Raw genomic sequence first — 23,441 nt, 5'->3', positions numbered from 1 at the left:
GGGTAAAGATTAGCCTTCCCATGAGGAAGATGTGGGCGCAGCATTACCTTTATCTGTCCAGCTCCAGATGGCAAGTAGCAATGTTCTGAGGTTTATTTCAAACCAGCCCCGTGAGACAGAAGCCAGCCACCATTCCTCACACTGCACAACAAATCTTTCCTGTGCCCTTCTGGTCTTCCAAGTCAGTGTTAAATCACTCTGGCTGCCTAATGCCTATGAAGTGACCATATGGAACAGCCTCCTCTTTTTCAGGTCAGAGCTCAATGTACAGGAGAGCTACATTTCCAGCAGCTCTAGGTATAAAGGTTGAAGTGGCTATCAAAACTATCACCCAGAACTACCTGCATTGAGAGTGAGTCTTTGCTGTCATGGGTTAGAACACTTGAAATGTGTGTTGTTTGCAAAAAGGGAGAGATTTCTTTTACAGGAGTTCAATGTGTTTCAACAGAACTGACCATGCAGGGAAGGGAAAAACCCTACAGGCATGAAAACCTGCATAGCGCTGGTCTGGAAAGTTTATTTTAAAAACTACATCCTAGACTGCTACATGTCAGCAGATCTAAAGCTTTAAATAACATTCAATTGTGGTTATGCCTTTGACATACCTAAGACCTCTTCAGCTTATTTCTCATATTTTACTGTACCATAACACCAGTACAGCTGCCAAACATGGACCATCCTTTGCCATATCCATTAAAGGTGGGTTCCTGCAGTTACCTCAGCACTAGAAGTTCTTCTCTGAAGTAGCTGACAGCCATACTGATGCGCTATGCCTGCCCAGGGACAGCCATGACAGAGACTTTGTTCTGCTGACTGCTGGGAACACTGACCTGCAATTGCCTTACAATAAGCACAGTAACAGGAGCTTATCAGATCTAGGGAAGCTTTGCCTATTTTGATTAGATCAGAGAAGTTCTGGCCTGGAGACAATAACGCAGTGCTGTCCAAAGAAAAATCAGGTCATTGCTCAGGTTTAGAAGAGGACTTGTGAAGCACACAGGCTCTCCCAGTAGCAAACCCAAGCTGCCTATGACAAATGCACGCCAATTTATTTATCCTGCAGTTAACTTTCGCTCTCTTCTCACATAATGCAGTGACATAAGTGGATACTCAAGGGTATGAGAAGGACAGGAGAATCCACCTGCCCAGCTTTTTCAACCTCTTCCAGTTATGGCTCATGCAGCTCCCTCAATTAGGCTGCTCTCTGAGTGAGATCTTTAGCTGATCTATCTCCTGTGGCCACCTTCTTTTCCTTACATGCTAAACCACACTGAAAGCTGCCACAGGCCCTCCTCCATCTCTAGCACAGAAAAATCACGGGATAGCTCCTTGCACACATGAAGACCACAGAGCACACACCCACCTTGAGCTTGTGCTCCTTCCTGTTGACAATGACAGCTGTGATCTGCTGGTCCATGAAGATGAGGATGGTGACGAGCAATGCAGGGATGGCTGCTGCCAGGTACACCCACCATGGGTTCCCTCCAAAGGGTGGGATAAACCAGCCCCTCTCAGGACTGGTTGGCTTTAAAGGACAAGGAAAGGCAAGCATGTATTAGAGCCACAATATAGCACAGACATCATCATGCCATAAATGCACAGGGCTTTTCCTTCCAACAAACAGCTAGTGATACTTAAGGTTTGTGATAATTTAATTCTCCTTATCAAAAGCAACAAAAAGTTCTTTAAAATTAAGCACTGCTTACTGGGGGCCAGCTTTTGCAAGCTGATTAGCAGCAAAGTTACAAGAGGAGCTATGAGGAATGTGCTAGTAATGTGCCAGCTGCTCTGAGCTGCTTCTCTGAAATGCCTCCAGGAACCTGAGTAAGGGGAATGTCTCTGAGGTGGGTGTGCACATAACACCAGCTTGTGAGTCCTGGATATGAGAAACTACACCCAAAGGAGGTAGGAGAAGCTAGGCCTGTGTTCCAAGTATGGAGGTAGGATTTAGGAGATCAGCCAACGAAAACAATGCTCATTAAAAGGATAACAGTGAAGTTAAATGGTGCTGATTGCTTTCCTGTTTTGAGGGCAAGTAATTTTACACAGGGCAGTTGGGTGTAAAAGGGAACCTATTCCAAAAGCCACAAAATGAGTTGACAATTACATACCTTGAATTCACTTGGCACAATTAGTTTTGGTGTGGCCACACCTACCAGGGCATCTAATCCACAGAAGATCAAAATGGATAAGATAATGGCAAAGTCACTGATGAGCTTCCTGGCCTGAAACAGAAGTTGACACAGTATGGTCAGTTACCACTACGAAACACCACTTTATCCACGTCTTAGATACCACGTGATACTCTTTGGTAGGAACATAAAATAATCATTCCCTCTTCTGTAGAAACCAGGGTGTAGATTGTAATGTCTGATGCCATTTCCACCAAATGTGCCTTGCTACTTCATTTTTTTGCCTGAGAGCCGAAGAATTGAGCCTAAATGGAAATATGAAAACAAGCCTGAGGAAAAAGATTGCCTGTTCATTGCTTTGACAATTCAAACTGCCAAAGTAATGTTGAGAACTATTTAACATCTTGAGAAGAATTCTGAGACAATTTAGCTTTGTTTCTTTTTCAAATAATCTTATAAGTTTTCATTCTGATCACCCTGATTACTGAGACTTCAAGGTCAGCTTCCAACATTAACAGATATTGAATATCTATAAATGAAACAAACAAACAAAAAAATTAGTGACATTTTTACACATTACTTAACATTATCTCCTATTTGCCTTCTGATTCTCATAATCATGTTTCTCCAGGGACAGAGGCTGTTTCTTTTATACAAGTTGAACTTCCCACATCATCTCAGGATTCCTAAGGTATGAAGGTTAGTATAAAATACTGTGCTATGCCCAGATACCATTCTTTTAATAGGACTGATTTTTTCAATACACATTTAGGGAAAAAGAAAAAAGTGAAAGGGAAGAAAAAAATTAAATGGAATTGACAATGGAAATAGTCCTGGACTTCCCTTTAGTAGATGAGAAAACAAATTTCCATGACAGATGTAATGTTCTGTGTGAACTGTAGTTCGAAATGGCATTGTCTTTTGTTCAAGTAGTAAATTAACCCCAAATTAACCTCAAATTAACCCAAACAGACAACAAGAGAAATGGAGTATCTTGGTTAACCCTCTGCATATTTTAAAGAATGCAACTCTAAGGAAAACAATGGAATACAGCAACACGAAGCTGCCGTGGCTGGGCCCTGAAACTAGACTAGACTGGCCCCACTGTGCTTGTCTGTAACTCTGCGTGATTTTTTTGGTACACGTTCCTTCTAGGCCTCCCAGGTTCACATGGCTACAGATAAATTGAGTTGCATTCCAGGCTGGATGGAATTCATTTCTTTTTTATTAAAAATAATAGAGGTTCAATTGTAACAAAGCAGAACAGTAAAAATCCTTGCAAGATAAATCTCATTGTGTCAGAATGCCAAAAAAGGGGGACAAGTCTTACACAAACATGTCTTTTGGCCACAAGTGGAAACCTGCTGTCTTCTTTTAGAAGAAAACAGGTGAAACTGGAAAAGGCAGAATACCTTGGAAAGGGCAGAGCTGCTTGTCCCCTATGTTTCAAGTGAACTCCTCACAGCTGAAAGGCCTGTTGTTCATTTTTTATTCACTGCCATTTCCATGTTTAACAATTGTCATGGTAAGTTCAGTTGCAAAGACAGAATAAGCAGATGTACCTGAGAGATGCGCATAATTTGGCTGGAATCACAGAATCACAAGGTTGGTAGGGACCTGCAAGATCGTCTAGTCCAAGGAAGTCTGAGCAAAACCTCGTTTAAATCAATTCAAAGGTTATTCCTATTTTGCATCTGATCCTAAGAGAAGAAATGGAATTCCTGTTTCAAGTCCCTACCATATCAGGTACACTAGATGTGGGCTGTCACAGAGTTAAGCATTTTTGCACTGATTTCTGACTATTTCAAAAGCTACTGGTAATGGGAAAGATGTGTTTGTTCTCCTGTTCAATGCAGACAACCAGCTTACCCATTTTAATTCAGTAACAAGCACTCCCTCCTCTAGCTATAACCAGGGAAACTTTTTGACATTGATTAACTGTCCCTTTTGGACCTATGATTTCTGTAAAGCATCCATACATTCTATAACAAAATCAGCACATACATTAAACTTTGTGTCTGGCACTGAAAACGGCCACTTGAAACTATATAGGTCCAAATTACTGTTGTGTGAGACTGATGAATCACGTTATTGCGCATCTTTGCTTGGAAGTGTTGTCTTCAATACTGTTAAAATCACTGCTACATTCCAGTGACAGACTGTAGTTCTTCTAGATCTTAACTTGCCTGTGTCCTCCAGAAACACTGAGGAAAAAAAGGCTAGGCAATTCCATGATGTGCCTTGGTTAACCAATATAATGTTTCTATTGCAGCAAAAACAACCTGGTTTTCCTGGAAAGCATCTGCTCCCATGTGACAGCTATAACAAAAGGATGGCTCATCTTTGCAGTCTGAAAGAGTAAAGAAGCCAACTGCTAGTGTGAAAGGAGAGACTTACAGTGGTTGGAAAATAGCGACTAGTCTTGAATTTCTTCAGGGCCATGGAGCAGGTATAAGTGCCAAAAAAGAGGATGAAAGACATGAGGGTGATATCAGGGACGTATCCACAGTTGTTGCCCACGAGGCGTCCTCCATATTTGAAGCACTCCTTCTTTGTCAGAGATGACCAGTCAATGCTGGTGTTGTACTGCAGAAAAAAGAACATTTCCATGAAGTCATGCTCACATAAACACTGCGCATGTTAGAGCAGGCACAGAGATGGACCACCAGAAAGAAGGGATGGAAGAAAAAGGAAGCATGGAGCAGAACCTAAAAATCCCTGTGCTTATGGGCAAACAGGATGGATTTTAATCCAGAAAGAGGATGGTGCAACCTTTGAACTTAAGGCAGTCTAAGGCCTTGGACAGAAGACAGAGATCTTTGGCTTAGGTAATAAATCCAAGGCAAAACCTAAGCTCTCTGTTGCAACTCTTTGCATAGCAAATTTATATACAAAGGATGGACGAAGCTCCTTTCCATCATACTTTCAGCCATGAGTGCTCACTGGACAGGCTGACCACCAAACCCAACCACTGCCAGCTGCTCTCCCACTATGGGGCTCCCAGCCCATCCTGATTTGAATAGTTTATTACCAATGATGATTTCTACTGCTCAGGTAGGGAGACACTACTTGCATTACATATTTCATCATGGAATCCAGAACTGCACAGGGCATGATAAATGATCATCTGTTTCCTAATGCTTATGGTGAAGCAGAGCCAAAGAAAGGGTCTTTATCTCCCCCTGCACCTGTATAATTCATAATAATGTCAGTGCAGTGATGAGAACAGAACAAATAGAAATGCACAAGAGAGCAAGAAGTTAAATGTGCATAAAGCACTGAGCTCACAAAGCTACTCCAGGTGTGCACAGAGTGCGTGGTCTTAAGGGAATTCAGAATATACGTGCTTAACACCACAGAATGTTTAAAATAAATCCAAGTACCTTAAAAATTCTGCCTTTCTGAGAAGTTTTAGAATCACATTGTTTCTACTGCTCTGTTTCTGCATGAAAACTCAGAGGAAGGAAATAACTGTCCCAAGAACCGTAAGATAGAAAATTACTATTTAAATTAAAACAACAACAACAAAATACCTCACAGTGAATAAATAGGGAGAAGACAGTCTTTCATTCCAAATTTTCAGCTAGGGAGCTGAGCAAAGTTACATTCCAAGTCTTCAAAATAGTTAAGGTTCTCATTGAAGACTAAAGCTTCATGGCCTCATGTCTTACCTATTAGCATCTTGCTCATACGGATGTACTGAAAAAATACATTGTGTATACCTCCAAATATGGATGGTAATCAACTGCTCTGAAGCTACGTGTAATAAACTACAATTTCGTCAGCAGATTCTGTGAACTCAGGGGGCTCTAGCTAAACTGAGACATGATTGTGCTGATGGTGATAGCAGCAGGAGGTGGAAGGGAGAAGAAAAGAACAACAGAAAAAAAAACAGCTATGCATTCTTATATTTGACAAAGTGATGATACATTTGCTCTTTCAGCATTGCGGCTTTCTGTGGCATGAAGCAGCAGCAACTTGTCCCACATCAGTAGGGTTTCTGTAGGCCTGCCCTGACTGTTAGTTTCTGGAGTGCAACAGAAGGTAGAGATGAGAAAACCCAAAGTTTGGGGGGCAAATTTTGTACACGATGCATCTGCACACATACCTCCTACCCCATACATACCTGGGGTAGGATCTCTTTCTGGAGATCCCTCCTTTGTGAAGCCAAGTTTTCCTTACAAACCTAGAATCTTATAATACAGGCGATCAACATTCTTCCCTTCCTTTATAGCACCTTTCTGTTGTACCAGTCCTTCTGTCATCACACCTCTGCTGTAATGCCTTTCCCATCACACTGATCTGTCCTACTGCTACAGAGTCAAACCACTGTGACTTCCACTTTTCACGCTATAGAAATAAACCCCAAGGAATGTTCAACAGTCAAAATTACTGTTTGGAATACCAAAATGCAAGAAGAACAGGGTATCCCTTTTCCCTCAAATCTACTACCTATATGGTATCAGTGGTCCCTCATGGAAAGGTTCACAGCCATTCAACCATTTGACTGGCAGCAGATTTGAGACTGCTGGCTGTACCAAAGGTAGAATGGAAACAAAGGGCCAACTGGCCGATGTAGAATAGCTGGAAACTCCAGGACTATGTGGGGCTCAGTTCCCCAACAGGGACTGGGGCTAAAGCAGGAGAGTTCAGCTGCTGTGGGGATAGCATGACCCCAAAGCACTTTGCAACGTCAGCCAAAGAGATACAATTGAGTCTGATGGGAGCTGCCCCTGGCCCTACTGGGTGGCAGGAACGGTGTCACAAAACAGGGCTCTGGGGGAGAAGGGCTAAGATGCCAAGATCACTGTTCCAGAAGAGGACAGTCTGAAAATGCAACTTGTTGAGTTCTTTTTTTTGTCTCCAGACCTGAGTTCAGTTCTTTGCCTTCCTCTAATGCATGCCTCCCATCTCCTGAGACAATCAAATGCTAAATGCATAAATAACATGAAGTTTTTCTTGTTAATGAAACAGAAGTGGCAACTGGCACTCCCCTCTTGACAGGTGGATTTAGGCATCCTGACAGCTGGCATTGTGTCAGAGCTTGGGGCTGTTCATCACTTCCCCAAGTGTTATCTTGTGTGACGGGCAGCTGAACAATTAGGCCCTCACTTGCATCCCTTCCAGGAGCAGTGAACTCAGATGCTCAGGAAGCACAGCAAATTGACAGAGGTGTGGCAGTGAGGAAGGCAAGGAGCAGGAAAGGGCACATGAGGTGCAGCATGGCCATCAGAAAACCTTGCTTCTGTTTCCTCACTCTGCTGCCAGCCCGCTAGAGACCTTGGGGGATGCTCTTTCCTTCATGTTTGTGCCTCACTTCTATTGTCTGGAGAGCTCTGTACAGCATGTCCAGATCAGAAAGCTGCCGCCTCCTGCTGGGCCACCTGGTCCTGCACAGAGAGAGCAAAGTCCTACAAGAAATGCAGAAAGGAGGACCTGTGTTCTTCAGCACAAAGTTATTACTCTGCCTTTCAGCTTCCTACACACAAAACACAGAGATATTGGAACCCATGAAAACCTATTTCTTTCTCATTATCATCCAGAGCTTTCTACTTGAGGGAGCTCTGGAAAAGCCAGAAAAATTACATTAGAAAAAAAAAGTGTTGGAAAACAGGGTCATCCAGAGGAATGGCTGGCTACAACTCTCCTACCATTACTACCCTGGCCACAGTCTGCACGCAAGGATACTACGAATCCCTAGGAGAGCCATTCACTTCCTGACAACACACACAACTCCATCAGCAAGGAAGAGGCTGCCATTCCCAGTTACGCACACTGTATTCTGTATGCAATACTACAAAAAATCCCTGGAGGATGAAGTGCAGTAGAACTTTATTTTACAGTGTTTGAGGCAAAGTGGGAGTTCTGGTGTAAGGATGCAATCAATCACTGCTCTATTTGTATGGAACAGCAGAAACACATGGCCCTTATAGCCTTTAAAAACTGCACTGTCCCTGTCCTTGCAAAGCTGTATTTTGAGGCAGAGAAGTGCAATGTGAAGTGGGGAAATGGAGCACATCAGGGAAACAGGCAGCAAATTTTCAGCCAGACTACAGAGGAGCCCACAAACTGCACTTGCAAGCAATGTCACTGGAAGGAATAACTGAAATAAAACCAAGGTGTAAACCATTGGCTCTGTTGTACCACAGGGAGGAGAGCAGAGCTAGGAGCTGCCTGCAGTTTCAACTATGCAAGCTTTTTTTACGTCAACACACTGGAAGGTCACGGTCACAAACAGCCAGGTTACAGGAGGACATGTTCCCATCTGAAGGTTGGAACAGCGCTGCTAGGATAAATACCTATTTTAATTTCCACCATTTTGGGATTAGTGGTTGATTCTGTTTAATTAAAAAAACAATAAATAGCAAGAGTTGCTGCTTCTGCTCTTGTGGCTGGCCTGCTGCTTAAATACTGTCGCTTTGTGGAGTGAAAGTATGAGCCATGGAGGGATGCCAGCCCCCATTTCTTTCACAGCCACCAAACCTCACAGCAATGTTTTCAAAGCCTGCCTTCCTGGAAGCCTCACTTACCATCTCAGTAGAGGAATAGAATGGCCCCTCAACTGACGGCACAGTCGTTCCGTTAAAAAGCAAGCTACTATCTGCAAAAGAGAACAGAAGGAATACTGAGAGCATGGTGCCAAAACAGCAATGAATAAAAACAAACAGGCTTGTCAGTTATGTCCCTCCTGTATTAGGTTTTGTAAGTATTTTTACGTCTGGTAACACTATAGAAGTTTCACTAAAATAACATACAGGGCACACTGATTTAACTGGAGAAAGAGTAAGTGCGTGTACCTTTTATACTTGAAATCGTAACCAGGCCTAGATAACTAGTAGAACACCACTAACCACAGGCAGCCTTTCTGGGCCTCTTTAACATCTCATGATTCTTGGCAGACCATCAGCATTGTCATGCCTGGAAGCTTTACCACAGATTTTGCTGCTGGCATCTTCCTTGCAATGGCACCAACAACTTTCAGTAAAGAAATGCCTGCACAGCCCAAGTGTTTTAACAGTGAGATCAACACCTGAGAGTAGAAGCTGAACCGAACTGTACGCCATGCTGCAAGAATGGAACTGAGCATGGAGATTGATGCACCCCTGTTCTGGAGACAGGAAGTCTGAGAAGAGGTAATTGCGTATTTTTTACAGTGTTTTGTTCTCTTTTTCTGACATCTCCAACTAAATCAAAATCCTCTCCATATTCTCTCCATCTCCAGCCCCTTTTATGTTCAGGCACACAGCCTTTACACTTTGCCAGATGCTCCAGCCTCAGAGGACCTCCCTGCCTCATTTTCTGCTGTATTCCTGCCTGGTACCACAGGAACATTCCTCTTTTGTCCTCCCCACTACCTTTTCAACACCTTCTCCTTTTCCTCTCCCTCCACAGAACACATCAGGAGTGCAGAGGATTTCTTTTGCTGCTTCTGACTTCTCTGCTGGCATACAGAGAAGCTTTCTATGTAGCTGTGATTCTTTCAACTCCAGTCTAAATAGCTGCTATGTGGATTATAATGAGAAAGTGAATGGAGTGTAGTTCTGCATTTGGGTTTCTCCACTTGCATTGTAAAACAGTGCATGTTACTCAAAGACGCAGACTGGAGGTACAAGGATCACAGAGAAGTCTCTGTATGACACACTGTAATTCACAGAATCACAGAATTATCAAGGTTGGAAAAGACCTAGAAGATCATCTAGTCCAACCATTACCAATACTTCCCAGCTAAGTTAATATTCATCAACACAACAGGAGGATGATTCTGAAATGCAGACGTTATACTGTGAAAGTCTCTGTGCCTGTTGTACCACACACCCACACAGGTCTATGCAGGAGAGGATGGTATGTCTGAAATGAAGTTCCAGATGGTTGCCTGGACAGACTGCTGACATTATATCCAGTATTTTGTGCTCACTCTGCCTATTCAAAGTTTATTCAGTATTAGTTGAAAACCTAAGGAAGAAGCATATGAAGATGATGACAATTTCCACCCTCCTGATAAAACCCCAAATGATGCAGCCAGTGGGATCCATCTACTGTCTCAAGACCATCAAAGCATTTACTGATCCCTCTCTACCTTCCATGTCAGGACATCTCTGCCTCAGTTCAACTACTGGCCCAGCCCTGCCTAAAGTGAGTTAGGCACACAGACATAAAGGTATGTGTTTATACGTGCACAGGTGCTCACAAAGTTGGACTTCCACGGTATGAAAATTCTGCTGGGACTGGAGTAGAAACATTAAGCAAGGCTTTGGGAATCATTTGATTTCAAATCATCTTTACCCTCTGAAACAACCATTTGGATAGGAGACAAAGAAGATGAAAAGAGAATCATGGCAGCAACGGTTTGTGAACCTTATCAAACAATGCATGCTAATCCTTCCCCCACTTGTTTATGAAGGTAGAGATTGGCATTGTGTTTCTGGGCACAAATCTCTTACAAAATGAAACAACACACTCCAGCTCTACCACCACATTTGCCCTGTGCAGTGGGTCTGTGCCCTAAGCATTTATCTGGAAATTTGAGACTTTTCCAGCATTGCATGGTTAGACAAAGACATAATCAGACTAACTGCTCAGCCACCAGGAGAGAAACCACTCTGCCATTCAAACAGAAGCAGAATTAGACCAACACTGAAGTGCTTGCAGTGACCCTGCATTTAATAGCTAATGCTAGCGTCCAGTTTCCAACATCTTTTGCAAAGAGGCAGCTAGCAGCAGACAGATTATTTTCCTGTTTGACAGGTATGTTGAGATGATATTATGTTTACTTTGAGTACAAATCAAGTTACTTACTCAGTTCTCATTGGTGGGAGAACAGTCAGCATTACTTCTGTTTGGCATCTGTTTTGTAGCCTTTTGTTCCTGGTTGTATTACCAGACCTATACACATATTGGCTACACTTGCCTTGCAGCCCACACTCTAGTAATAGGCTGAACTGACGGATACACTTCCCTTCCACTATATTGAGGACTTCTTCATGCTTTTCCACTCATATGCACAGCGAGGAAGTGCAAAACCACCCATGTCTGGGCAATGCCCTGAATAAATCCAGCTCCTGTCCTTTGTCAAGACCACACAACAGATACCAGGATTGACTTCAGCACCACAGCAGTGCCCTTAACACCACTTCTAACTTTTTCCAGCCTTCTCAGAGAAACGCCATTCAGAATTAATGGCCACATGTTTGTGAGGAGACAGGTACACAGACTGCTTCTCCACTCATAACAGCACTCACACGAGGAGTGCCAGAAAGGCTGGCTAGAGGGTAATTCCAGTTGGCACACAGGTAAAATATGTCCTTCTGCTTGAAAATATTCAAGGCTAAGATAAGATATCAGAAGAAAACTGATAAAGAAGGATTAATCAACTGCTCTATTATCTGGGACACAGTGCAACTGATAAATAAGTGAATGAATGAATAAATAAAAGAAAATGAGATCTTGTGTTTGCAAATCTGAGGGCCAACAAAGTATTCTCTTACCTGGAAACTGTGGTTCACAGGCACAATAGTAACGTGTGATATAGTCCACGTTGAAATTGGGGTTGATAGGGTAATAATCTGCCAGCTTGATCATCTTCTTGAAAGCATCATAAATGAAGATGAAGCTAATAAGTGAGGAGAAACCTTCTTCGGTGAAACGTGTGAAGTACTTGACCAGGAAGCTGGCATCAGTAGCAACAAGAATGAGACACTGGAAGGCTGACCAAAGGCCGATCCAGAGACGAAACTCCAGGTAGTCAAAATCATTGTCTCTGCAACAAGACAGAAGTGGCAGGGAGGGAAAATATCAGGGATTAGAAAAATCCATACAGAACTAGCACTTTCTAGTGAGAAGTGGTGAATGTAAATGCTCTGGGACCAGGGCTTATTTTAGATTAAACAAAAGTGTGCCCAAGTGCTAAACTGTTTTCAGCCAGCCAACACCATAAAAGTGCATGATGCAGTTTAAGAGCAGAGGTAGCAGAAAAGCTTGCAAAAGTGATCATTCTTGCTTCTGCTTCCATTAATAAATGCTACCAATGAATTTGAGCTCTTTCTAAGCTTTAGAGTATAAATCTTCCCTTGGCAAACACACAGAGTTGTAAAGGGCCAAGCATCCAGCCACCCAGACCAAGAGCAGTTGGACAGCTTTCCACCAGCTGCAGATTTAACTACAGTTTACAAATCTCCTTTAGAAAAGCAATTTCCTGCCAAGTTTCTCACTCAGAAGCCTGCATTTCCATGTCTCATACCCTTCCGTTATCTGCAGAAAAGTAGCAGCAGCAGATAAAGAAATGCAGAGCTGAAGATGACAAACTTAGGTGCCAGGACGTGGCAGCTATGGAGGAATGATGCGGTGAATCATATCACTCCTCCCTGGGAAGTTTGTTTGCTGCGGGAGTCTGCCATGCCCTAACTGCACTGAGTTCAAAGGGAGGCTTTTAGGACCAAAGAAATACAAAAATCAAAAAGCAGAGAATGTAAGACTCTGCCAAGGTAGACTGTTGTCCATTCTGGAAAAGGGAGTGGGGGGCAGCAGGGTCCCAGCCCCAGCTATTTCTCCATGGAAGCAGGTAGCCCTGCCCGGCTGGACTGTGATGATAAAGGAGGACGAGCATTTTCACTGTAAAGTCTCAGAGCAAGCTCTCAGACAGCATCAGAAAGCTGTGAGGAGACCACAGAGTTCAGGAATCCCTTCCTTGTTTCCCCCAACTACATCAAGTCTGCTAAGAAAAATGAATGCTGCTCCCTGTGAATCTCCTTTACGAAATATTTTAGAAGAAGCAAAAGTCCTCTTCAAGACACCTTAGGAATGCAGGCTGCACCAGATAACCACCCACAGCTCTGAAACATAACAGCACAAAAGGAACAAGACGGTCTCAAAGGCATGAGGGAGCAGGAAATTGCTAAACTGCCCTGAAGACAGATCTGTTTGCATTGGGAAGTGCTGGTCAGCTCCAGGGAGCTGAACGTGCCTCAGGGATGGCTTAGCTCCTAGTATGAGGGGATGGTTTTAGATCAAACACCTGGCAGAGTAACCTGGTGAAACAGGATGTCCTCAGAGCTGGCAACAAGTTGGTCCCACCTTGTATTCAGGTCCCCACTGCAGGCGGACCTCCCTCCTGCTTGGTGTGACAGAGAATCCTGTTCACACGCCTCTGCCCTTGCTCAGCATTTGCCCAGAGGCAGCAAACCACAGCAGCTCAGTGCCATGATCCATGACTCCCCAGAGCACCTACCCTGCCACCTGGGGAATTCTGGCAGACAGAGGGGCTTGAAGACAGTCTTCTAGTGCACAGCACAAAACTGCAGAGATCCTGAACAGAAAGGATTACACCTAACCAGGGGTAACTACAACCTCACAGTTGTAAAATGGGAGAAAATGCAGAAAACTTGGCAAGATCCCAGTTAAAGGCTTACTACTGGGCAGCACCATGCATTCCTGTGAGCCTCCTAGGTCAGTGTCTTGTAGGCTCAGGCACTATCACGCATCTGCATTCAAAACAAGCCTCTGCAATGCTTTTTCCTCCTTAGCACTCCGTAAAATGGGAGCAGCAGTCCCAGGCAACCCACCAGCTCAATACAGTGATTGCTGAAGATGCATGAGTCCTCGTAATTCTTTAACATAATTGGTACCAAATTTAGGATAAATTTACATTCAAGTGTTTTATTATATGCTGTCAACAAAACTCTTCAGAGCAGAGTTGTAATGTTTGATTTGCTACAGCAAATGGAGGGAGGATGAAGAGAAAAAGGATCAGCACTGCAAAAGAGGCTGATACAGAACTGCGCTGTGCTGCTAACGAAGACCCCAACCATGACATATTTTGAATTTCTTTCAGGAAAGAAGCTGTCATTCAGTAGAAACTTTCTTAGGCATCTGCACGGATACAGACACACTCACTTTAAATGAATCAGTAGATGGCAAGGCTTTCTAATTTCGCTCCCAGCAGGGAACAGGGTGTTCTGAATATGAACAGCCACAAATGCATTATTGAAAATCACAGCGCTTGATTCCAATTTCCTTGTGAGAAAGGCTCCCACAGAATCCTGCCCTTCTGCCCAAACAGGTTGTTAGGACAATTGCTTTTATAACCAAAATCTCCTCCTCTGGTTAAAAATAACCCCATCTTTCCCAAAACCATAGAAAATGTTTTCCCATATTGTTATTTTTAACTTCAACATACAGCACCCAGGCTTAGACCTGTAAGTTAGATTCAAACAGCTCCTGATTTTATTCATTCTCTTCCTGACTTTATTCATTCATAGCCATCAAAGAAAGAAAAGAAAGGTGCTCTCCCTTCCTGACCCACTACAGATCTCACCAGCAGGCAGATTACAGTTTCCCTCTCCAGTCTTGTCTGATTTTCCTTCCATTTTCTCATCCCTGCTCATCTCTGAACCAGCAAAGAGAAAAGACAGGCTGCAAAGCCCATCTTCTCTGCTGCTCACTGGGAGAATCGTGCAAGCAGTGCCATGGAGAGCAGCAGCCCTAGGGAAGGCAGGAAGAAACTGTACACCACTTTAAGGTGCAGCAAGTCTCTCCATGGCACCTGCAGCTCCAAGACGAACCTCTGCCTGTGTTGGCTCTGCTGAACAGGGACTGGAGAGCAGCACAATGCCAACCTGTCTTAAAATCCTACAAATATAGAGCTACCTTTGACAATATGAGATGAGAATCAGACCTGATCTCATCCTGAGTTGCAGGACCTTTGCAGACGAGGACCAGATTGATACAGGTATTATCAATTAAATTTGCTGAGCAAATGTTACCAAAGCAGTCCTGTGTACATGCGGTGATATACAAATATACTGTCTGCCTAGCGGAGGCTCTATGCCTCAGAAGACTCCTCCTACAGATAGAGTACTCACAGGAAAGGCATGGTCATATTGCATCCGCTCAATTATTTCTGAGTAAGTACCTACACAGATTAAATGTAATGAAGGAGATACAATTAAAGAGACAAACATATACCATGTCTCCTGACTTATTACAACCTGCAGCCATGTTTACCTTAATAATTCAATAGGGTTCTTCTAAAAATAACTACAAATGGTAGAAAAGCTGTTCCATATCACAGGCAAGTGCTCTTGAAATAAAGCACAGCAACGCCTTAAAACCAAAAGCTCTCAATTTTTTTGTCCTGCCATAGAAATCTTGGCAACGCTGTCAACTCTCCTTATCTTCTTGATGTGGGGAATGAAGGCCACAAGAGATCTGGCACATTTTCTGTACAACTTAAAGTTATCAATTTCTTAAACATCATCCAAAATATCAACAGTCCTGCATGTAAAATTATCAATGAATAATATGCAGATTTCTATGTGCACTCATTTTATTTTGCCAGCTTTACTGACACTTCAAATGAATAATGACTTAGGAACAAAGTTTTGGTAATCTTGAGACCTTTGTTATGTGAGTTTGTTGCTTTCTTTGCTCCTTTGGGAAACACAGCAATCAGGAAAACACAGACAGCAGTCAGCAGGGAATAGTATGCTGAAAGCACTGCAGACTTCCCATTGAGCACAGGCTTGGCAAAGTATTTCTGAAAGGCTCAACCAAAACAGGCCCCCATACACTGGGTGGTGCTCTGGGCATACGTGCCTATGAAAATCCCAGACATGATTGCACTGCAGTCTCAACAAGGAACAAATGGATGCTTCATTTCATACACTAAATCCCCTCCTTCCCCTCCACTAACCATCTCATTCCCTAGCTAGCATTTTACTCATGCAAGACATTCCTCCCCTCCTCCCTCTACCCACCCTTTCACTTACTTGCTGAAATTAAAGAGAAGCCGTTCAAAGACAAGGACAGGTCCCGTGCTGCTTAAAATAGTGAGTGGCTGGCCAGCAAAAAGGCAAAATATCGCTCCGGTGACTGCTGTGCCCAGAAAACTCTCCAACACACCCTGCGGTAGAGACAGAAGAGATGTTAGTTCTGCTAATAACCCTTTCTGGTAGCGCTGTTGCAAGAAAATCAGTCACTTCAGTGGTGACTTGCAGGGTGCTGTATGTTGACACATCCAAGGTGGAGGGAAGAATATCCTCTGCCCTCTTCTGCAGCCACAAAGGAAGATTTATTCACCTCACATGATTTACAGTTATTCAGGATAACCAGCAAACCCTATAGTTTGCTAAACTCTGAGGCAGAGTTTAGACTCACTATATTGTATTTTGTCATTGACAAAGTGAGGAAACTGTTTTCAGATACCACCTAAAGGATATGATCTCTCAGATCATCTGCATCACACATCTGCAGAGCTCCCCAAACAGACAGGGCAGAGCATGGCTACACAACAGTCCTGACGTCCTCTAGAACATCACAGATTTTATGTTTTTTTTTTCACTCCTTCCTCCAACAGAGCAGATTCTCCTAGATAAACAAGATGCCAAGCTTTTACATTACTAAGTGAGACACGAACCAAACAAGGCTACTTCATCTAGCAGTCTTTTGCTGAAACCAAAGTTCAGCAGATGTCACCAGCAAGTCATAAATTTTGTATGTAATGGACTCTACAATTACCTTTGGCATGTGTGGCAAAACAGCTTCACTAGGGAATGATAAATGTATGTGCCTGATGTGTTCTTGGATTTTCATCAAAACTATAGCTGGGCAAAACCTATTTTTAAAACGCAAGCTGTTGATGCAATATAAATAGCATTTTTTTCTTGCCAGTAATATGATTATTGACAGAGCATCCATCATTAGACAAAAATGGCAGAAATAGGTGGACCTTACCTCATTTGCTCTTATCCAGACTAATCTGTTTGTACACAGACCTGGACTCTTTATTTAAGATGTGTTTGTCACCCTTACCTGAACTGACAACCCTTGCACAGCAATGAGGTAAAGATTTAAGCACAGACTTACGTGCCTTGTTGTGGCTGTGTCTGAATCAGCAGCCTGAACACTGCACATGCTGAGCAGTCACAATTAAAGGCACACACAGATTCTTCTTCCATCCACGACAAGCTGCAGGGTCAGGCTGCCATTTTTTTGACTTATGTGTGGTACAGAGAATTTGAGTTTTGTGCCTCCATTTCTTGGAAAGACCCAAGTTTCTGTTGACACTGTATGATGCTGTTACAAGTCAAACCAGTATGTCACAAAGTACCGAAGAAAAAAATCATCTACTGAATTACTCACAAGCTTTCAAAGAAGCAAGGAGGAACTATTTTTCTAGACACAAACATGATCTCAACACACCAGCATCAAGCTGGTGAACTAAAGTTGCAGCAGGACAGCTGTGATGAGTAGCAAAAGGCAAGGAAAGTTTAAAAGCTGTCTAGTTCCTGCCACACGTTAGTCACTTGTCAATCTAGGAAAACTACTGATGTGAAAGGATTGAACACAACCTACCTTGCCTCTGCATAAGATGCCATCTTTCATGTTTTCCATTTTTAAATGCTATCTGGAATGCCTGTCACTAACAGTCACAGCCCTTGCATGGATCGATGCAAGGGAAAACTCTCTGAGAAGCCCTACTCAGTGCGAAGCCCTGTAGTCTTCATACAAAGATTACGTAGTTTGTCTTACAGGGGATGCAGATAGAAGCCTATGAGCCTTCACTCGCTGCCTTTGGGGGACTTGTGAGGATGAGACAACTGCTCTCAACAAAAGGAATGGCATCTGCACAGCTGATCCCTCTTCGCTCCTCCTGCACTATTCACAGTGAAGGCCCTTGTGGCCGGTGTGTGGGCTGCAGCGCATCTGGAATCTCTTTTCCTCAGCATTCTTCCATGTGCCTGCAGCTAAGAATAGTGCCTTTTCTCAGAAACAGAAAACTATGAAGTGAGCTTTTAGAGAAATGTTGGCCATGTCAGGCACTCCAGGACAGACCGCATGCCCTGGGCAATTCGGAGTGCCTGATCCAGGGCTAGTCATGTAGCTGTTTATAAAATGCAAGAAGCACAAATACTTCAGTCTCTAGAACCCTGCTTTATATGAGGATAACACATCTGGGAGGAAAACCTTTGGAGGCTGCTCCTCAGTCATAGGAGCTGATGTAAACTAGGAGTTAATGCCAGTACAAAAACATCCTGGGAAGATGGCCTGTGACAAAGAGCTCTCTCACCCTCACTTCACAACACTGGAGCCTGTGGTGAGGGTCAGGTCTGGCCCTGCACTAGTTTCCCTTCTCTATGTTTTTAAGAATGAAGATCTCATGCAGCTCACACTGTTGGTTGTCTTGCAAACCACACTTCTGAACTCTTTTCCACTACAGAAATACGAGTGGTTTGGAAAACGCTTGACCTGAACCTGGATTCTCATCCCTCTGAGCAGCTCCCTGCAAAAATAACTTGAACTGGTTGCCTTGGGATGTTTCGTTCAGATTGATGGGACAGGTACACTTGAGCACAAGCATCACACCATTTTCTCTTCTGTTGAAAAGCAGCAGTCAAAACTGCTTCCAGGCTCCCACAGCAGTCTTTTATACCTAATGCCTTTTCAAAGAATGAAAGCGTTCAGCAGGACTTGAGTGCTTGCTTCTCCTTGAATTTGTGTCATAAATGACTGCACTGCATTAATATTTGCTCCAGAACTTCCCTGCTACCAAAGGAAGATTTTTAACTACAGAGTATCAATGGCTTCCCTTTTCAACATGGAGAATAAAACACTGGACTCAAAACAGGCTGTTCCTGCCTTTTTCTGAAGAGTGGGAAAACCTGTGCTGGGTTCTATCAGCTTCAAAGAAAGCTGTGGGCCTAGATGCAGAAATTCTCCCAAGGAAAGTGAGGCAGCTGCACTACCAAGGAAATCTGGCAGCATCACCAAGAGGATCCCTATGGAGAACATCTTTGCTTTTTACTTTGCTGCTGGAAAAACATGTGCCAAAGGTAGTGATTTCCTGCAGCTGCAGAACAAAAAGGAGTACATTTCTCTCTTCCATTGATTCAGCAGCCAAAACAAAAGAGCAAAATGCACCCGTACTATTTGAGCAATATAACCAACTGCAAGCAATAGGATTGTCTCTGCTTAACTCAGCAGTCATTTTACCATCTCTCAGATGAATGACATCTCCAGGTTCTTGAAACACAAGCTGTTTTGTTTTAATAATTAAATTGCTTGAGCTTTTTCTACGTGAGCATTAAGAAACTATACTGTATGTTTGCTTCAGTGCAAAAAACATTTTTGCCAACTTGATAAATGTTCATACTGAATGCAAAGGTATCAAGAAGGATTTTTCACACAAATGATGGAATTATATACACTGAATTTGGAATCAGGTAACATTTTCCCTTCCTCCCCCTACTTTAAATATCGTTCCTTGTGCAGGTTCAGAGCAGGCAGGCTTTTCTCTGCTGCGCAGTGATAGAAGAGTGATAATCCCTGGTGGATCCTGGAGGCTTTTTCATTCTCTGCATTCATTTGCTGTCATTACTTTTTAAGGTTGGGCGTCGTGCATCTGTTTTTTGCACAACTGCTGCAGATTTGAGTTTTGGAAATAGAAAACCATATTTACCCAAGGGGAGGGATGTTAGGCATTCCATCAGCCTTTGAATCTTACTCTAGCTTGTAATTAATGATAGGGAAGTCAATAGCTCTGGATAGGTGTCCCCCTTTTCTATGTTTGCTTAAATTAAATTTACATAATTGAATAATCCAGTCACAGTCAATATAAGCTTAACTATTATTAAGACATTCAACTTGACTGTACTGAATCTATTTAAATAAAAATTCCTACATTTACTTCCTTGTTAAATGAACAAAAGAAATCCTAAGACACGTAACTCTGCCTCAATCAAACACAATCTAGAACAGTGCTGTGACAGAGTCCCTTTCTTCTACTCTTCTTATGTAGCTAAGCCATGCCTTGAAGCCCCTACTTTTGTCTACTGCTGATCCAGTCGGTCTCTGGAAATACAGTACCCTCCCAGGCAGCTGATCTTCCATTATCATGGAATTCACCTTTCTAAAGAATTTTCACTTTTTTCCTCTACCACACCACCTGACTCACTGCTTTCCTTTCAATCTCGGTGTTTTCTTCTTAGCAGAGAGGCAGAAGTCCAGAGATTGCTAAGAGTTGTACGAGTCATGCAGAGAATACAGCGCTATGCTCTGATGACATGGAAAGTTTGAATCAGACTTCGTAAACTTAATTTGACTGAAACAGTACAACCAAGACAAAACACAGAGAGTAATCCAAGGAACTTCTCTAAATAGGAGCAAGGATCCTCACTAAGTTTTTCTCTGTTGCCTGGCCATCTTTCAAACTCCATTTAAGGTTAATGGTACAATTTTTCAACAGACAGCCATCCAACAGCAGAGAAAGAAAGCCAGCTTTCAGCGGAAGCGCACCATACCTCCATTAATTGTACTTAGAGTTCAGTTCTGACTGTAGATAGCAAAAGGCAAGTCAGCTCTGATTTATTCGTTCTGTCTGAAAGCTATTGCTAACCTGCATGTTTTCCGTAGCATCACCAAGCAGTCCTCCAAAAGTGATAGCATTGGTCACTGTGGCCAGGTAGATGAAAAGAATGGCTGAAAGGGATTGAATATTTAAAGCATCATAGAAGTCACTGGCGAAGAAGGGTGCTTTCCTCTTTATATCTTTGATTAAGCCACCACAGAATCTGAAAAGACAAGCAAGAGGAGACTTGTGTAAAATGTTTTACAGCAAAAGTCACTAAGATAAGTAATTGGAAACAATGCCAGAAATGAAGGATGATCTGGAATGAATGAGGTCATCACATTACATAATAGCCTTATCACAGCTGCGATGGGTCAGGGATATCACTGACAGCGTTGTAAGAAAGATAATATCTTTCATGATGCAGTGCTGCTGGAAAGAGATCGATTTCAGAAACACAAGCTCTACTTCTGCTGAAACAGACCACAAAAGCTTGCAGTTCAGGAAGCTCACATGGCTTTCTTCCCCCTAGTTGTATTGGTTGAGCTAATAAAATCTATTAATTCCAGTCTAAATCCTTGCCTAAATTTCTCCACGTGGCAGACACAATGAGTGGGTGAGCCAAACAATCTACTAAATGGAAAAAATGCTTCAAACTATTAACCACAAAAAGAACTGGAAATAAAAAATGCAAGCAAGTGAAATCATCTTGGAGAGCTCTGCTTGCAGACATATTCTTTTTGCACAGTCCAAACAAAACAATGTTTAACTCACAGGAATTCCACATAGCTCTGATTCTATCAACATGAAAAAAATTTTGTTTTGCCCCTCGTTCTCTTGCACGCAGTTCTCCACCAACAACTAACATCTATTTAATACATCACACTTCAGCTGCCTCCTGAGCTACATAGCAACTGGAAAGCTCCTCATCAGCGTCTCTGCAAGACTGTTCAGACCATACACAGAGCTATGGGGCAGGCAGGCACACATTACATTTGGATCCAGAATCACAGTTTATTAACTGTCCTGTACACACTAATGTGTAACTTCAGACTTTCAGATTTTTCCCTCATAATTTAAATATTCTTCTAAGAGCTAAAAAATAAAATAAAATACAGGAGGGAAGTTACAACAGCAACACAAAAATCTATGTATTGTATTGATCCTGCAATACTGAGCATGTTGTTTGGCAGCCTCCTGAACTGCATTACCGCTCTAGTGGACTTTTATGCAGCATGTAGAGCAATAAAGGAGAGAGAAAGCCCTCAGGCTCTGTTACCTTCTGTATTTATATCCTATAAAAGCCTTCATCTGTTCAACTGTACCGTAACAGGAACATCTTGAAAACAGAGCTTCTCCACTTATGGCTAAAGCACTTCCAGCAATCTGAATGGAAAATGGAGCTGCACCTGTCACGTTTACACTCCTTCCCAATTTGTCAAGTTCACAGGCATGCAGTGTGCCAGCAACTACTTTTCACTTTTGAGTGCCTTGTTTAAGACACTTCACAATTTGTCAAGACTAGGTTCAGAACCTTTCAGATAGTCTCAAGATGGGCGCTCAAAACCACAGTGTACCATTTGGGGTTACAGCTCAACCTGCATAAATTGAAACAGAATCTCAGGGTGGAAAGTTGAAAGGATGAGAATTTTTCTGAAAGGAAAACACTGTCACGCTGGATGGATCACACCAGCTAACAACACACTGAGCAGTGCATTACTGACCTGCCAGTTCGCTGCAGCTCTTCACAGTCTCCATGGCCCCCACCTCCATGTCCTCCATCATGAGGTGTGTCTCCATTCATCTGCACGTTTTCTCCACCAGAGTACATGTTTTTCCTAGGCAAGAACACAAGCCAATCTGAGGCTCACTGCATTACCTAATGGCTCCACAAAATTGAATCCACAGTGCTCCGCTACAGAGGTATTAGCCTTTCTCGAAGTCATGCTGTATAAAGGAGGCTAGAAAGCTAACTACTGAAGACAGTGTGAAATGCATTAAGTTAAAGAGCAGAAGAACATCAGAAGTGTCTGGATACCCACTATATATCATCATATCCATACACCACCGCCCCAAAGGGCACAAAATTGCAAGAACATCCACTTCCACAATCTATTAAGATAGACATGAAAATATCTCCAGTGCTTTCTAGAGAAAGAGATGCAGACACAGGTCCCCCCTGCAGTTACTTGATAAACTTGGTGCACCCAAGCAGCAGCAATTCCTCTCACTTTTTCAGAACCGACACACAGGGGTAACCCTGCCCTGACACCTGCTGTTACCTTTTATCTGAAGATGGAAGAGACTTGGGGGGCTCTATCCTAATAGCTGGATCCCATTCTCCAGGGGGGAGCACAATAACTTCATCCAGAAACTCATCAATGCCAGCAATCAGGTCCTGCCAGTCCTTGGCTTTATAGGCAATGTCGTGGAATACCTGCAAGGAAAGGAGAGACTCCATACAGCAAAGCTTTGTATCTTCTATAACTCAAGTGCCAAAGGCAACTTCTAAGTTTTATTCTACAACACTACAGCACATCCAATAAGACTTGTGCAGCAATTATCTGGAGTGCATCTGTGGGTTACTGTGATTGTGGAATGTGCACGAATTCATGAGTTAACTCCAAATCTATTTGAATAAAAATGATTGCTAAGGAAGTGAAACCCAGGGGAACCTATTTCATAGAGGATATTAATAGAATACAATATAATAGGCGTTCTGTTGGAAGGGACCAACAAAAATCTAGTCATAAGGGCACCTACCTCATCAGACATGAGGGTAGCAATGGCTCGGCCAATCTCATGATATGACTTTGCTTTGCCTTTAGGTCCAAGTAGTATGAATAGAAACCTGTCAAAACACACCAATTGTTCCCATTTAGGACAGAAAAATAACTGCTTATTCCTTATACCAGATCTACACAGAAAGTCAACAAACAAACAGAACAACAAAGCTTTTGTCCTTTGTT

At 42.8% G+C, this 23,441-nt stretch overlaps 1 protein-coding gene and 1 long non-coding RNA gene across 22 annotated transcripts in view; one reads left to right on the top strand and one right to left on the bottom strand.

Annotated features, from left to right (window-relative positions):
- Positions 1-4,518, top strand: part of LOC107313360 — a 43,399-nt gene extending 38,881 nt beyond the window's left edge. For 4 of the 15 annotated variants that reach the window (XR_001554957.2, XR_004307222.1, XR_004307216.1 and 1 more), the window contains 2 exons: positions 2,764-2,831; positions 4,405-4,517. This is a non-coding gene — a long non-coding RNA (uncharacterized LOC107313360). Of the gene's footprint in view, positions 1-2,763; positions 2,832-4,404 lie in introns of all 15 variants that reach the window. The other 11 variants (XR_004307220.1, XR_004307224.1, XR_004307226.1 and 8 more) reach the window with 7 other exon arrangements.
- Positions 1-23,441, bottom strand: part of SLC4A4 (solute carrier family 4 member 4) — a 216,657-nt gene that overhangs the window by 22,322 nt on the left and 170,894 nt on the right. For all 7 annotated transcript variants that reach the window (XM_015861476.2, XM_015861475.2, XM_015861477.2 and 4 more), the window contains 10 exons: positions 23,236-23,323; positions 22,755-22,909; positions 22,197-22,310; positions 20,521-20,695; positions 15,896-16,029; positions 11,618-11,889; positions 8,663-8,733; positions 4,530-4,718; positions 2,112-2,225; positions 1,364-1,525 (listed from right to left, as the gene is read on the bottom strand). In XM_015861476.2, coding sequence (XP_015716962.1) covers positions 1,364-1,525; positions 2,112-2,225; positions 4,530-4,718; positions 8,663-8,733; positions 11,618-11,889; positions 15,896-16,029; positions 20,521-20,695; positions 22,197-22,310; positions 22,755-22,909; positions 23,236-23,323 — 1,474 coding nt within the window. The remainder of the gene's footprint in view (positions 1-1,363; positions 1,526-2,111; positions 2,226-4,529; positions 4,719-8,662; positions 8,734-11,617; positions 11,890-15,895; positions 16,030-20,520; positions 20,696-22,196; positions 22,311-22,754; positions 22,910-23,235; positions 23,324-23,441) is intronic.

This window comes from Coturnix japonica, chromosome 4 (genome assembly GCF_001577835.2).
Source record: "Coturnix japonica isolate 7356 chromosome 4, Coturnix japonica 2.1, whole genome shotgun sequence".
In the NCBI taxonomy this organism is placed as follows: domain Eukaryota; kingdom Metazoa; phylum Chordata; class Aves; order Galliformes; family Phasianidae; genus Coturnix; species Coturnix japonica.
Note: the sequence above shows the minus strand (reverse complement) of the source record. Positions and strands in the feature narration are given on the sequence as shown.